Source organism: Mizuhopecten yessoensis, unplaced genomic scaffold (genome assembly GCF_002113885.1).
Source record: "Mizuhopecten yessoensis strain PY_sf001 unplaced genomic scaffold, ASM211388v2 scaffold10955, whole genome shotgun sequence".
NCBI lineage: Eukaryota > Metazoa > Mollusca > Bivalvia > Pectinida > Pectinidae > Mizuhopecten > Mizuhopecten yessoensis.
Genome location: NW_018408805.1, coordinates 415,591 through 431,046, shown reverse-complemented (window position 1 = coordinate 431,046; position 15,456 = coordinate 415,591). Strand labels below are relative to the sequence as shown.

At 37.3% G+C, this 15,456-nt stretch overlaps 1 protein-coding gene across 3 annotated transcripts in view; it reads left to right on the top strand.

The window, feature by feature from the left end:
• Nucleotides 1-15,456, top strand: part of LOC110464073 (L-asparaginase-like) — a 54,774-nt gene that overhangs the window by 18,389 nt on the left and 20,929 nt on the right. For all 3 annotated transcript variants that reach the window (XM_021519104.1, XM_021519105.1, XM_021519103.1), the window contains 5 exons: nt 5,901-6,012; nt 7,421-7,546; nt 8,732-8,815; nt 13,354-13,480; nt 14,781-14,893. In XM_021519104.1, the coding sequence (XP_021374779.1) occupies nt 5,901-6,012; nt 7,421-7,546; nt 8,732-8,815; nt 13,354-13,480; nt 14,781-14,893 (562 nt within the window). The remainder of the gene's footprint in view (nt 1-5,900; nt 6,013-7,420; nt 7,547-8,731; nt 8,816-13,353; nt 13,481-14,780; nt 14,894-15,456) is intronic.

The window sequence follows — 15,456 nt, the reverse complement described above, 5'->3', positions numbered from 1 at the left end:
TGAACCCCACCCCCCACCCCAGATAACATAAAGGGTATGAACTCCCACCCCAGATAACATAAAGGGTATGAAGCAAAAAGTTGGTTTAGCAGGGGATACAAGTACATATTCAGATAATTTTTGTTAAACTCTACAATATTCTGTCAAGGATAAAAGTGGAGTTTGTAGTAATGTAAAGATACAGAGCAGTTTGAATCAGTGTTGTTTGGTATCAGCAGTGCATGCGAATGAAACCTCATTCGTTACTTTACATTGGCATTTTCAGTACTAATATCACTAATCATTGCGGCTTATGAAGAAATGTTAACTTATTAGGGCCCCGTATCGGAGATACGGGTGCCCTATAGTAATCACTGTCTGTCTGTCCGTCCACAAATTTTGTTCTTGGCTGATAACTTTGGTATTTATTGACCGATGTACATGAAACTTGGTCAAGATGTTCAGTTCACAAAAATGCACATTGAGATAAAAAGTCAAGGTCAAAGGTCATCAAGTTCAAAGGTCAAGGTCAAATTTTACATACTTTCACTGATAAACGTTTTGAAGCAAAGTTGATCAGAATTGAACAAGGAGTCAACTGACCAAAGGTCAATGTCATCGGGTCAGGGGTCAAGGTCACATTTTGTAGCTTTTCACTGGTGAACATTTCGCTATGACATTATGAAGCAAAGTTGTTCGGAATTAAACAAAGAGACACACTGAGTTAGAAAGTCGAGGTCAAAGGTCAAGGTCATTAGATTCAAAAGTCAAGGTCAAATTTTGCATCTATTCACTGATGAACATTTTGTTATGACATGATGAAGCAAAGTTGATCAGAATTAAACAAGGAGTCAACTGCCCAAAGGTCAGGGTCATTGGGTCAAAGGTCAAGGTTAAATTTTGTATCTTTTCACTGGTGAACATTTCTCTATGACACTTTGAAACAATGTTGCTCAGAATTAAACAAGGAGTCAATTCACCAAAGGTCAAGGTCACTGGGTCAAAGGTTAAGGTTAAATTTTGTACCTTTTCCCTGATGAACATTTTGTTATGACGTTATGAAACAATGTTGTTCAGAACTTAACACAGAGTCAACTGACCTTAGGTCCAGGTTACGGGGTCCAAAGGGTCAAGGTCAATTTTTGTATTTTTCACTGATAAACATTTTGTTATATTAAGAAGCAAAGTTGGTCGGAATTAAAGAATAAGTCAACTGACCAAAGATCAGGGTCACTGGTGTAATGGTCAAGGTCATTTTGGTTCAAAGGTCAAAGACAAAGTGGATCTCTGACTTTGACCCTGGCTCTTGATGGAGGAGGTATATAAGGTGAAATAAAACAAATCGAAGCTAACAAATGAGTATTGTACAGGTATTTACATTTCTGTTAGCCCAGCAAATGTGGAGGTGGAAGGAAACGAGACTCACATTATAGTACATGTAAAATGTATATTTTGCTTCCTTGCGATTCTTTTTGAAGTCAAAATGTCAAACGTCAAGCTCAGCTATATGGGCAGATTGCTTCTTGATGATTATGGGGGATATATTGCCACAAGACGGGGCCCTTACTGACCTGTCAGTGTTATAGTTCTATACGTTTTTGATTACATAGAATAGGTAGTTACAAATTATTAACCAGTTTGACAAAGATTTAATGTCTGAGTTTAAGTAATTGTGTCTTTTGATAAAAAAAACCCACTTCAGCAGAGTGAAATGTATACAGTGAAACTTGTTTAATCTGACAATAACATTGAAATGTTGGTCAGGTTTGACAGGCAGTAGGTAATACAGAAAACATATTCGGTAACTTTCATTAGAAATGTGATTATAGCATTATTTAGAATTAAACAGGATATTGAAACACCCAGGGGTCAAATCTAACAGGATTCTAGAATATTCAGGGGTCAAATATGACAGGATGTCAGAATGCACAGGGGTCAGATTAGACAGGAAGTCATACTACACAAGGGTCATACTAGACACAAAGTCATAATACACATGGGACAGTTTAGACACAAAGTCATAATACACAGTTTAGACAGGATGTCATACTACACAAGGGACAGTTTAGACAGGATATTATTATATTAGAAGGAGTAAAATAAGGCATGATGTCAGAATATTCAATTCCAATTAGACAGGATATCAAATTCCAATGAGGTCAGAATAGGCTGGATGTTAGAATACTCAGGGACATCATGGTGTCAGAATACTTGAAGGAACCAGATGAGATGAAATGTCAGAACCCTCAGGGGACAGATTAGACATTATTTCAGAATACTCAGTGGTCTTATTAGACAGCTGGATGTCAGAAGGTTTGAGGTTCAGGTTTGAACGGATGTCAGTGGTCTTATTATACAGCTGGATGTCAGAAGGTTTGAGGTTCAGGCTAGAACGGATGTCAGTGGTCTTAGTAGACAGCTGGATGTCAGAAGGTTTGAGGTTCAGGCTAGAACGGATGTCAGTGGTCTTAGTAGACAGCTGGATGTCAGAAGGTTTGAGGTTCAGGTTTGAACGGATGTCAGTGGTCTTATTAGAGAGCTTGATGTCAGAAGGTTTGAGGTTCAGGTTTGAACGGATGTCAGTGGTCTTATTATACAGCTGGATGTCAGAAGGTTTGAGGTTCAGGCTAGAACGGATGTCAGTGGTCTTATTATACAGCTGGATGTCAGAAGGTTTGAGGTTCAGGTTAGAACAGATGTCAGTGGTCTTATTAGACAGCTGGATGTCGGAAGGTTTGAGGTTCAGGTTAGAACAGATGTCAGTGGTCTTATTAGACAGCTGTATGTCAGAAGGTTTGAGGTTCAGGTTTGAACGGATGTCAGTGGTCTTATTATACAGCTGGATGTCAGAAGGTTTGAGGTTCAGGCTAGAACGGATGTCAGTGGTCTTAGTAGACAGCTGGATGTCAGAAGGTTTGAGGTTCAGGTTAGACCGGATGTCAGTGGTCTTATTAGACAGCTGGATGTCGGAAGGTTTGAGGTTCAGGTTAGAACGGATGTCAGTGGTCTTATTAGACAGCTGGATGTCAGAAGACTTGAGGTTCAGGTTAGAACGGATGTCAGTGGTCTTTCGACAGGTTTCACTGTATAGTGGAATATTGGTTTGAGTGGGGATCAAACTTGGCCTAATTTTGGCATTCAGCCTGGTGTGAAATGGATTGGTCTACATTTATTATTTGATGTGATATAGTTTTGATTTGTTCTAAACGGTAATAAATTAAAGGAAAGGGAAATTATTAAAAAATGGTTTGTTCCGATTAATTAATTTAATTGATGATAAGTCATTTTACTTTTGACTTAGATTATAAAGCATTAAACAGCATTCTGTTACCACGAAACAGGATTGCAGACAAAATGAATAATGCATTGCTATAACGTGTAATGATTATTTGTCTGCAATCCTGTTCCGTGTAAAAGGGCCATAACACGGAACAGAATGCTGTTTAATGCTTATATTTACCTCTTTTTTTTTTTCATTTTCATTTCTAAGTTCACAATTCACTTTTTAATTCAAATTTCGTTGTGTTTGTTCAAGAAGTACTAGAACAGCCCATAGAATTGCTCATAGAATTTTGTCTCATGACTTTTAAATGTAGTTCTTGGAAATAAACACAAAAATATCTATACTATTTCCATAATTTAATCAATCAACATATTCAATTCACATTTTATAATAGTCTTACATATAAAACAGTGAATATTATTGAATCATAGTGGATGTTTTGCTTATCTGCTTGCTATAAATTTTCCTCATTAAAATTGGAGACACGGTAGTCTAGTGGTAGGACGCCGGGCTCGTGACCGAAGGGTTGCGGGTTCGAGTCAGGTCACGGAACTGTTGTTGTATCCTTGAGCAAGATACTTAACTCCGCTTGTTCCAGTCTACTCAGCTGTAAATGAGTATGTGGTTGGGCAGGGCTAGAATTGTAGAATGCTAGCTGTGAGTGCTGAAATGGCAGCACTGGCTGTATGCTCCCCAGAGAGTTGAGAAAGATATTGGCTGGTTGCAAAGGCCCTATTACCACGGATAACAATTTGTGAACTGCTTTGAGTTGACCTACGAACTAGGTTGTGATAAAGCGGTATATTAGAACCTTAAATTATTATCATTATTATTATTAAAATGACCTTGACCTACTTTCAAAGTCACAGGGGTCAAATATGTTAAAAAATTCAAACAACAATATTATAAGGACTAGAGTCATGATACTTGGATATGCTATGAAGACCAGCAGTGCAAATCTTTCTCTTAGTTATTGTAATGAGGTCAAAGTTAAACTTTGAAGTGCTAGCCGGGGTCAAGGGTCAATGTAGGTAAAAACCTTTAACAATCTTCTTCTCAAGTTCCATAAGGCCAAGGGCCATGATATTTGCCCAGTAGGTACCTGGGATGGAGTGCCATTAAGTTTTCTCATTAAAATGACCTTGACCTACTTTCAAGGTCACAGGGGTCAAATATGGTAAAAAGTTCAAACAACAATATCCTAAGTACCATTTGGACTAGAGTCATATGTTATGTAGACTAGCAGTGTGAATCTCTTTCTAAATAAAAGTAATGAGGTCAAAGGTCAACTTTAAGTGCTAGTTTGAGGTCAAAGGTAAATGTGGGTTAAAAGCTTTCGAATTAAAATTTCAAACATCAAACAACAATGTCTTAAGAACCATTTAAGATATGTTAAAATGTCTTTACCAAATTTGGTCTGAAGTTACCTATATATCAGTTTCATGTAACAAAAGAAACAGGTGAGCAATACAGGCCCTCTGGGCCTCTTGTTAGTAATTTACAAGCTAATGCTTGCTTGGCAAAGTAACATTTCGACTTTAATTCTCATTCTGCAATTATATCGTACAAATACAATATATATATATATTTAGAAATATATGATGAATATGAAATAAGTTTATTAAACAAATTCCCATTTATTATCACTGTATTTGGCATAAATTCCACACAATGGAACATGCATGCGGCGGGATGAGCTCAATTCAATTTTCTAGAGTATCAATTCGGCTATATACTGTAAATTTCTGATGTAGACTGTATATTTCTGATATAGACTGTAGACAGTGTATTTCTGATATGGACTGTAGACAGTGTATTTCTGATATGGACTGTAGACAGTGTATTTCTGATATGGACTGTAGACTGCATATTTCTGATATGGACTGTAGACAGTGTATTTCTGATACGGACTGTAGAAGGTGCATTTCTGATATGGACTGTAGACAGTGTATTTCAGATATAGACTGTAGACTGTGTATTTCTGATATGGACTATAGACAGTGTATTTCTGAATTAGATAAACATGACAATCAACCATTGCGAGCTTGAGAACGCCCCCCAACAATGTCAATTATTATATCAAGGAAACCATATTTTTCTCGTGGAATATATTTCTGTATTTCTGTTTCTGATGGGGGGGAAGCAATTGCCATGAACTATTGACGTACGTCACAATGGAAGATGACGTCGTAAGAAATCACGTTAAGGGTGTTATCCACTAATAGTTAGCCAAAACTGTTTACCAACTTGATACTTCTAGCAGGTTTATCCAGTGATTTCTAGCAGGTTTATCCAGTGATTTCTAGCAGGTTTATCCAGTGATTTCTAGCAGGTTTATCCAGTGAGTTGGGAATGAGGAAACCTATAGTGGTTGTGAGAAAAAATATATTTCTGATTTGATGCCTATAAAATTTGCTTATGGTCTTGACCAAGTGGTAATATTATTTTCCCGATTCAAAATCACAATTGGACGGATTGGCATCAAAGTGTTCTCATAGAGTGACTCTTAAAAGTCCACTAGCTTTTAATAATTATTCAAATTTATCTTGGTCTAGATAAAAAAAATCCACTTGCTGCAGACTACAAACTCGTCTCTTAATTTATTTTGTGTCACAGTTGTTGTTGTTTTGTTTTACAGACTGATGAGAAGTGGACGAAGGGTGAAATACTACATAAAGGAGTACAACCCTCTATTGGACTCGAGCAACATGAACATGAGTGACTGGTCAAAGATAGCCAATGACATATCGGTAAGAAAAAAGTAAACAATAGTTGATGACATATTTGAAGGATACACAAGAATTGATGAGAGTTGAAATGTTTACAGGAATTCATGACTCTTTTGAAAAGTACTCAAACATTGATGACATATATGAAAAGAACACACAAATTAATGACACATTTGAAAGGTAAACAAAAATTGATGTCACATTTGAAAGGTACTCAAAACTTAATGGCACTTTTGAAAAGTACACAAGAATTGATGACACATTTGAAAGGTACTAAAAATTAATGGCAGATTTGAAAAGTACACAAGAATTAATGGCACATTTGAAAAGTACACAAGAACTCATGACTCTTTTGAAAAGTACTCAAACATTGATGACATATATGAAAAGAACACACAAATTAATGACACATTTGAAAGGTAAACAAAAATTGATGTCACATTTGAAAGGTACTCAAAAATTAATGGCACTTTTGAAAAGTACACAAGAATTGATGACACATTTGAAAGGTACTAAAAATTAATGGCAGATTTGAAAAGTACACAAGAATTAATGGCACATTTGAAAAGTACACAAGAACTCATGACTCTTTTGAAAAGTACTCAAACATTGATGACATATATGAAAAGAACACACAAATTAATGACACATTTGAAAGGTAAACAAAAATTGATGTCACATTTGAAAGGTACTCAAAAATTAATGGCACTTTTGAAAAGTACACAAGAATTGATGACACATTTGAAAGGTACTCAAAAATTGATGACGTATATGAAAAGTACACGAATTGATGACACATTTGAAAGGTACGCAGGATTTCATGACACATTTGAAAGGTACTAAAAATTAATACCCAAGAATTGATGACACATTTGAAAGGTATTCAAAAATTGATGACATATATGAAAAGTATACACAAGAATTCATGACACATTTGAAAGGAACTCAAAAATTGATGACATATTTGAGAAGTACCCAAAAATTAAAGCCACATATGAAAAGTACCCAAGAATTGATGACACATTTGAAAGTTACTAAAAATTAATGGCACATTTGAAAAGTACACAAGAATTGATGACACATTTGAAAGGTACTCAAAAATTGATGACGTATATGAAAAGTATACACAAGAATTCATGACACATTTGAAAGGAACGACATATTTGAGAAGTACCCAAAATTTAAGCCACATATGAAAAGTACCCAAGAATTGATGACACATTTGAAAGGTACACAAGAATTGATGACAAATTTGAAAAGTACAAAAGAATAAAGGAATCAACAACAGTTGGTCAATATTGCATTTATTTTTCAACGAAAGCTTATCAAATGTTTTTAGGGGAAAGAACTCTAACACAAATCACAAGAATTCATGTGTAAAATTGCATGGATCATTGAATTGAAAGACTGTCTATTTGTACTTTTACAGACTTTCTATGATGACTATGATGGGTTTGTAATCCTCCATGGAACTGACACTATGGCTTACACAGCTTCTGCTTTATCCTTCATGTGTGAGAACCTTGGTAAACCGATCGTCCTTACAGGGTCACAAGTAAGTAAACTGATCGTCCTTACAGATCGTCCTTACAGGGTCACAGGTAAGTAAACAGATCGTCCTTACAGGGTCACAAGTAAGTAAACCGATCGTCCTTACAGGGTCACAGATAAGTAAACCGATCGTCCTTATAGGGTCACAGGTTAGTAAACTGATTATCCTTACAGAGTCACAGGTAAGTAAACTGATTATCCTTATAGGGTCACAGGTAAGTAAACTGATTATCCTTACAGGGTCTCAGGTAAGTAAACTGATCATCCTTACAGGGTCACAAGTAAGTAAACTGATCATCCTTATAGGGTCACAGGTAAGTAAACCGATTGTCCTTACAGGGTCACAAGTAAGTAAACTGATCATCCTTATAGGGTCAATGGTATGTGAACCAATTGTCTTGATAGGGTCACAGGTAAGTAAACAAAACATCCTTAATTACAATGTCACAGGTAAATAAACCAATTCAATTGTCCTTACAGGGTCACAGGTATGTAAACAAAACATCCTTACAGGGTCACAGGTAAGTAAAAACATCCGTATAGGGTCACAGGTAAGTAAACAAAACATCCTTACAGGGTCACAGGTAAGTAAACAAAACATCCTTATATGGTCACAGGTAAGTAAACAAAACATCCTTACAGGGTCACAGGTAAGTAAACAAAACATCCTTATATGGTCACAGGTAAGTAAACAAAACATCCTTACAGGGTCACAGGTAAGTAAACAAAACATCCTTATATGGTCACAGGTAAGTAAACAAAACATCCTTACAGGGTCACAGGTAAGTAAACAAAACATCCTTATATGGTCACAGGTAAGTAAACAAAACATCCTTACAGGGTCACAGGTAAGTAAAGCTCTTACTTGCAGGGTCACAGGTAATTAAATCAATCTTTCTTGCATGGTCACAGGTAGGTAAACCAATCTTCCTTACAGGATCAAAGGTGGTAATCCTTAAATGTAAATAAATCTGATGTCCTGAAATTATTACAGATATTTAAATCTATTGTTCTCAAAGCATCACAGGTAGATGATCCTGTTATCCTAACAGGATCACAGGTTTGAAATTTATCATCCTCATTGAATATGTGACTTCAGGTACCCAAGAACAGTTATTACAATAGAACAATCAACCCCAGATATGGGAACCTGAGAATAGCCAGTAAAATGATTGTTTATTTGTTACAGATTCCGATATTTGAGGTGAGAAGTGACGGGAGAGATAACTTCCTGTCAGCACTGGTGGTGGCTGGACAGTTTTGTATACCAGAGGTATGTTTGATGGTTGACAGTTTCAAAACTTTATAAATTTTTGGAAGATAAGCAATTAGTTTACATCATGATATATTCTGCATTTAAAACTGTTCCAGAAATGATCATTTGCCAACATTGTTTCATGAACTATTCTAGAGTGCTTATCACCTGTTCCTTATTGGACATTATTGGTTGTTGAATCCTTAGCTTTTGGGATGGCTCTACAATTGCACACCTTAACCCTTAGGCTGCTACATTGATTTCTATGTAAAGGGATGCCACTGCTGAATTAATTTTTGAAATATAAATCAATTTACATAATTTTTCAAATGCGCATACGGTAAACCTCCAGTCAGTTCGAATTGGCGGATAGTTTGAACACAGATTTTTTTCAATAAAAACAATAATTTTCTAGCTAGTAATAGTTCAAACTCTGATTGACCCTATTTCGGATAGTCCGAACTTGTCAAATGAAAATGTAAAGTAAGATTTTTTTTCGGCAAACTCCATTGAAAGCTCACGGCGATCGGCCCCGGAAAAATGCCAATACTTTGATCAACAGACACGTTTAGGGTAATGGGTTGTATGTGTGAGCATTGCAGTACAGCTGTGACAGACAAACCATAAATATATGTCACAGGTTTAAGCGTTGATTCATTTTTAGCTCACCTGGTTTGAAGGACCAAGGTGAGCTTATGCCATACCGCAGCGTCCGTCGTCCGTCAACTTTACACTACTAGTCATGAACTACTGAGTGGATTTTAACAAAATTTGGTNATGATGTCACGCTGTATGGCTGTACGCTAAAAAAATTCGCCCGTGTGTTGTCAAATACAGTGTTAATTAAGCATTTTGATTATTTTATTGCGACCAGACATCCCTTAATTATTGCCAATCAAGGTATTACCTGTAAACTTGTGCCCTCACACCAGGTAGGGCAGGACACAATGTCGCGGTAGGAATCGGCTGCCCAGCCATGGTGAGTGACTACTCCAACAATGGTAGAGGTTTTACACGGCAAAAAACTTTTGACAGGCGCCGCGTAACCTCTAACTGCCCATAGCTGATTTTCCCGATGCTGACGATCACATTTTCATAGTTCGGATTAAGAAAGAGTATATCGTGTNAATAAGGGAAATATAGCAAATTCTTCAAAAATTCTTCTTCTTCTGTAGGAATGGAAGGATTTGGTCCATATTTGGTCAGAAGCATCCTTGGGGGAAGGGGAACCAATTTTGTATAAACCGTGGGTCTGGCTCCCCAGGGGCCTGAGGGGCGGGGCCCAATAGGGGAAACATAGCAAATTATTCTTTAAAATCCTTCTTCTTCTGTAGGAATGAAAGGATTTGGTCCATATTTGGTCAGAAGCATCCTTGGGGGAAGGGGAACAAAGTTTGTATAAATGGTGGGTCTGGCCCCCTTGGGGGCTGAGGGGCGGGGCCCAACAGGGGAAACAAAGCAATTTTTTTAAAATCCTTCTTCTGTAGGAATGAAAGGATTTGTTCCATATTTGGTCTGAAGCATTCTTGGGTGAAGGGGAACCAACTTTGTATACCCCGTGGATCTGGCCCCCCAGGTGCCTGAGCAGCGGGGCCCAATAGGGGAAACATAGCAAATTATTCTTTAAAATCCTTCTTCTTCTGTAGGAATGAAAGGATTTGGTCCATATTTGGTGTGGAGCATCCTTGGGTGAAAGGGAACCAATTTTGTATTAAGCAATGGTCTGGCCCCCCAGGGGCCTTAGGGGCGGGGCCCAATAGGGGAAACATAGCAAATTATTCTTTAAAATTCTTATCTTTTGTAGGAATGAAAGGATTTGGTCCATATTTGGTGTGGAACATCCTTGGCTAAAGGGGAACCAATTTTGTATAAACGGTGGGTGTGGCCCCCTGGGACCTGAGGGGTGGGGCCCAATAGGGGAAATAGACGTTAATCTTCAAAATCCTTCTTCTTCTGTAGGAATGACAGGATTTTGTCCATATTTGGTCTGAAGCATTCTTGGGTATGGGGAATCAATTTTATATAAACGGTGTGTCTGACCCCCCTGCAGGCAGAGAGGCAGGGCCCAATATGGAAAAAAGAGGTAAAACCTTTAAAATCCTTCTTCTACCATAGGGATTAAGGGATTTTATCCTCATTTAGTCTGGAGCATCCTTGGGCAAAGGGGACTCAATTTTGTATTAGCAGTAGGTGTGGTCTCCGAGGGGGGCAGAAGGGCGGTGCCCAATAGGAGAAATAGAGGTAAAACCTTTAAAATCCTCCTCCGACCATCGGGATCAAGGGATTTTATCCTTATTTAGTGAGGAGCATCCTTGGGTGACGGTGACTCAATTTTGTATAATTGGTGGGTATGACCCCCGTAGGAGCATAGGTGTGGGGCTCTGTCTGAAGTTTGTTTCTCTATATCTCAAGTACTGGATGGATCTTTCTGAAATTTCATATGTACTTACAGCACCTACCATAGAGTGCTATATCTTTACTTCATACCAATTACTTTAATTATAATCAGGTGAGCGATACAGGCCCTCTGGGCCTCTTGTTTTTACATTGTTTGAAAAATACACATGCACGAGACAGCCAATTTCAACTTAGGCCCCGACAATGTATAAATAACATGCCATCAGTACGAACTGATGTCACGCTGTATGGCTGTACGCTAAGAAATCGCCGGTGTGTTGTCAAATACAGTGTTAACTAAGTATTTTGATTATTTTATTGCGACCAGACATCCCTTAATTATTGCCAATCAAGGTATTACCTGTAAACGTGTGCCTCACACCAGGTAGGGCAGGACACGATGTCACGGTAGGAATCGGCCGCCCAGCCATGGTGAGTGACGTGATTAGCATTCATGTCAAAGTCCAAACAATACACAGGTGTCCCAATTAGCGATGGGTAATTTTGAAGGTGTCAAATAAGTTTGGTAGGTATTAGGACTATATCACTTATAATTTAAAGCAGACATGTTGATGTTCTGACCTAATTTTACTAACATATAGACCTATATTTACTGTACAGTAGCGCTTTGTAAATGCAACAGGTTATGTAGACTATGTTTTAAATTTATTAAACGGACCATTCATTACGAAATAATATACACAATAGTTTCTGATTCAAATAAAACCTACCCACGCAGAGACTCAATATTTAGGTCTCTGATACAAGCTAGGTAGTCTTAACTTTTGTTTCACAAATGAAACGTGTACTGTTTCGGGGCCTACACAAGGGCCTCTGCTTCGCAATACTGATCATAATTATCACGAAATGAAGAAAGTTTAATGATCAATTAGCATTGAATTAAATAATATACTATCATTTTACCCATTTATAAATGTGCCATTGTTCTATGCCAGGTCGTCGTTGTTACGTATCGACCTTACATTGGATATATAGAGGTATACTCCGATGAAGAAATATGTGGGGTATATGTTTGTGACTTGATTTGCACTTTGCCGAAATTTTTGCCAATAGTTCGAACTCACGCTTATTTTCTGAAGCATAATTTTGTATAATCCGAACAGGTTCATCAATATTTATTTAATTTTGTTCGAACTGACCGAAGGTTTACCGTAACTTGAAAAATATTTGTTATATGTGAATAAAAGTTATAGGAAAATTGTTCGTTATTGTATAGTTTATATTAATGTTTTCGATTCTAAAGTTGCTTTAGTATTTACCTGTACAGGTGGTAATAAAGGTAAGAAAAGGTGAAACTTTTAATTAATCGGATTTAAGCACCAGAAAGATCATTTTAAAATTGTTTTTGTCAGCAAATGTGATTGGAAAATGATAACAGAGATTATAAACTTCATTTATGACATTAAGACGCAGTACATTTACACGGAGATTCTCAGGTAAAAAGGTCAGGTATTTCATCAAGAATTGCATGTGATTTGCTACAGGTTTCAGGTCGTCATTCAATATATTTATTGTCACAGTCGGCATATAGATATATCTTAGCTATGGTCTAGTTTTTGATTAAATCATCGATAAATAGTTTGAAGAAATCAATCGGCTCAAAACGTATCAATGTCAATGTTTAATTTGGCCTCACCTGCAGACGCCGTGTGCCTCGGTCCACCGATATTTTCATGTTTGCATAGGGCACAAAGTCGTACATTGGAAAGTTACATATTATGTCAAACCCTTTAAAACCTTTATTATCATCGTAGGTGATGCTGGAGAATAAATGTTTACCATCATATTCATCACTTCAATCTACACGTCCGCCATTTTTATGACTTTTTTCCGATTTGAAATTCTCTCGCACACTTTGAATATTACTAGGGTACATTGCCGGGAATATCGAAAGTAATGACAAAACAACCAATCAGAAGCCTTCTACTATACGCTTTCGGGTTGGGTATAGCAACAGTCCGCTTTCACACTTCCTGTTTACTGATCAATAACTTACAGACCGCGCACCACTATAGTGGTTCGTAGCACTGACGGCCTGACTTTTCGAAACGACTATTGTGGTGCGTAGCAGCCTAAGGGTTAGATAAGGCAATTATGGTTGCTGACATTATTAACTGTTGTAACGTTTATAATTACAGGTGTTAGTGTTGTTTGGGAACAAGGTGTTGAGGGGCAATAGGACCATTAAGAATGACTCAGGTAGTTTTGATGCTTTCATATCACCCAACATAGCAGCTATAGCAGAGCTTGAGACAGACATCACAGGTAAGTCCTATCAACATCACAGGTAAGTCCTATCAATATCACAGGTAAATCCTATCAACATCACAGGTAAGTCCTATCAACATCACAGGTAAGTCCTATCAATATCACAGGTAAATCCTATCAACATCACAGGTAAGTCCTATCAACATCACAGGTAAATCCTATCAACATCACAGCTGGTAAGTCCTATCAACATCACAGGTAAGTCCTATCAACATCACAGGTAAATCCTATCAATATCACAGGTGAGTCCTATTAACATCACAGGTAAGTCCTATCAACATCACAGGTAAGTCCTATCAACATCACAGGTAAATCTTGATAAACATCACTGGTAAATCCCAACCGATATTATAGGTCAAGTCCTGACAGAATTCACAGTTAAGTCCTGTATGATATTTCAGCTTTATCCAGACAGATTAACATCAGTATGTGGTGAAATTTGAAGAGACAAGGTACACTGATCATATGGCCATCATTGTTGGTGACACTCAAGTATGCAAACAGTCCCTGTAATCCGTTGTTGACATACACATTGGGTCCTTTAAAGGGCCCATCAACAAGTGTACACAACTTTTAAAGAACTTGACATAAGTCATAATCTGCGATACATGTTTGTTTTTTCTGGAATTCATGAACCCACTTATTTTCTCCGGGTACCAGGGTATCTCCATTGACGGCGATTACGTTTAATCATGACCATATTGTCACTAAAAATACCCTCACGATAATTTAACAGGTCATACATATATAAGTATACGAGCATTACAATACAAGCATTACAACAGTCATGTACAGTGATAACTAATGCATTACAGACAAGTTTAACATTATTTTCAGGGTTGCAGTCAGATAGCAAATATAACTGTTGTGAATATGTAAGAGACTATACTGACTCAAGTTCAAACTAGCAGTTTATGAAAGAACTACTGTATACCAGAAAACCTTTGCCCAGTCAAACTAGGCTGGTAAAATCCGTATTCGCCCCGTAATGATTTCACCCTTCGTGTTTGATTGCTGTGTTAATTTTGTTGTTTACTAATGTTAGCTATCGTAATAAATTCCCCCACATTACCCGAAGATGAAATAAGGCAAAAGTTAAACTGTGGCAAAACCATTCCCAGTATACAGTAACTAATTTGTCAATGTAAAATCAAGAAAGTAAAGTACCAATGAATGTTTCGCTTCATCTCATCAGTAAACAGTTCAGTTGTCTCCTGTCAAGTTCTTCTCAGCAATGTTTAAGGGGTGTTTATAGGCAAACCACTGTGTTAACCTATGTTTCTCTTTTTACTTTAAGTTGATTGGTCCCTTGTGTTTAGAAGTGGTACCACAGAAAAGTTCCGTATCCACTGTGGAATGTGTCAGAATGTGGGTCTATTAAGACTTTTTCCAGGCATCTCGGAACAGCTGGTAAGATGTCAGAATGATAAATTGTAAAATTGCAGCATGTCAGCTGTCATCACTCTGTCAAATGAATGCAGAAATTGTGTAGTGGTCAAATCAAGTGTGGTCATTCCGTGTCCTATGTGTAAATTTTGTCAACAGTTTTTAGTATAAACAAGTTGCTGTGAAATCAGATATTTTTGTGAGGCTCAAATTTAATGGTTTCCTGAAAAACAACCATTTTGCAGGTATATAAATTTGTAGATTACGAGTATTCACTCACACGGAGAATTGCTCAATGTCAAATTTGTTATCACTTCGTGGACCTATAAATTTGTGGATGAAGATTACCTTCAAAAATCAACGTAACTAAAAGACCCCCAAAAATTAGTGATTTCACGGTACCTGCTACCAGGGGAAATTGAGTAGTCATCATATTAAGGAAGGTCATTTTGTTTTCCATTAACAGGAAGCAGAATTTCTGCTTTTTGCCAAAACTGGTGTTTGCCATTTTGTTTTAGCGTAATTAAATAATGTGTATTTGCTATTGTACAGTTCTACTTTGCTGTCGAGTTGTCCCTCTGTCCAGC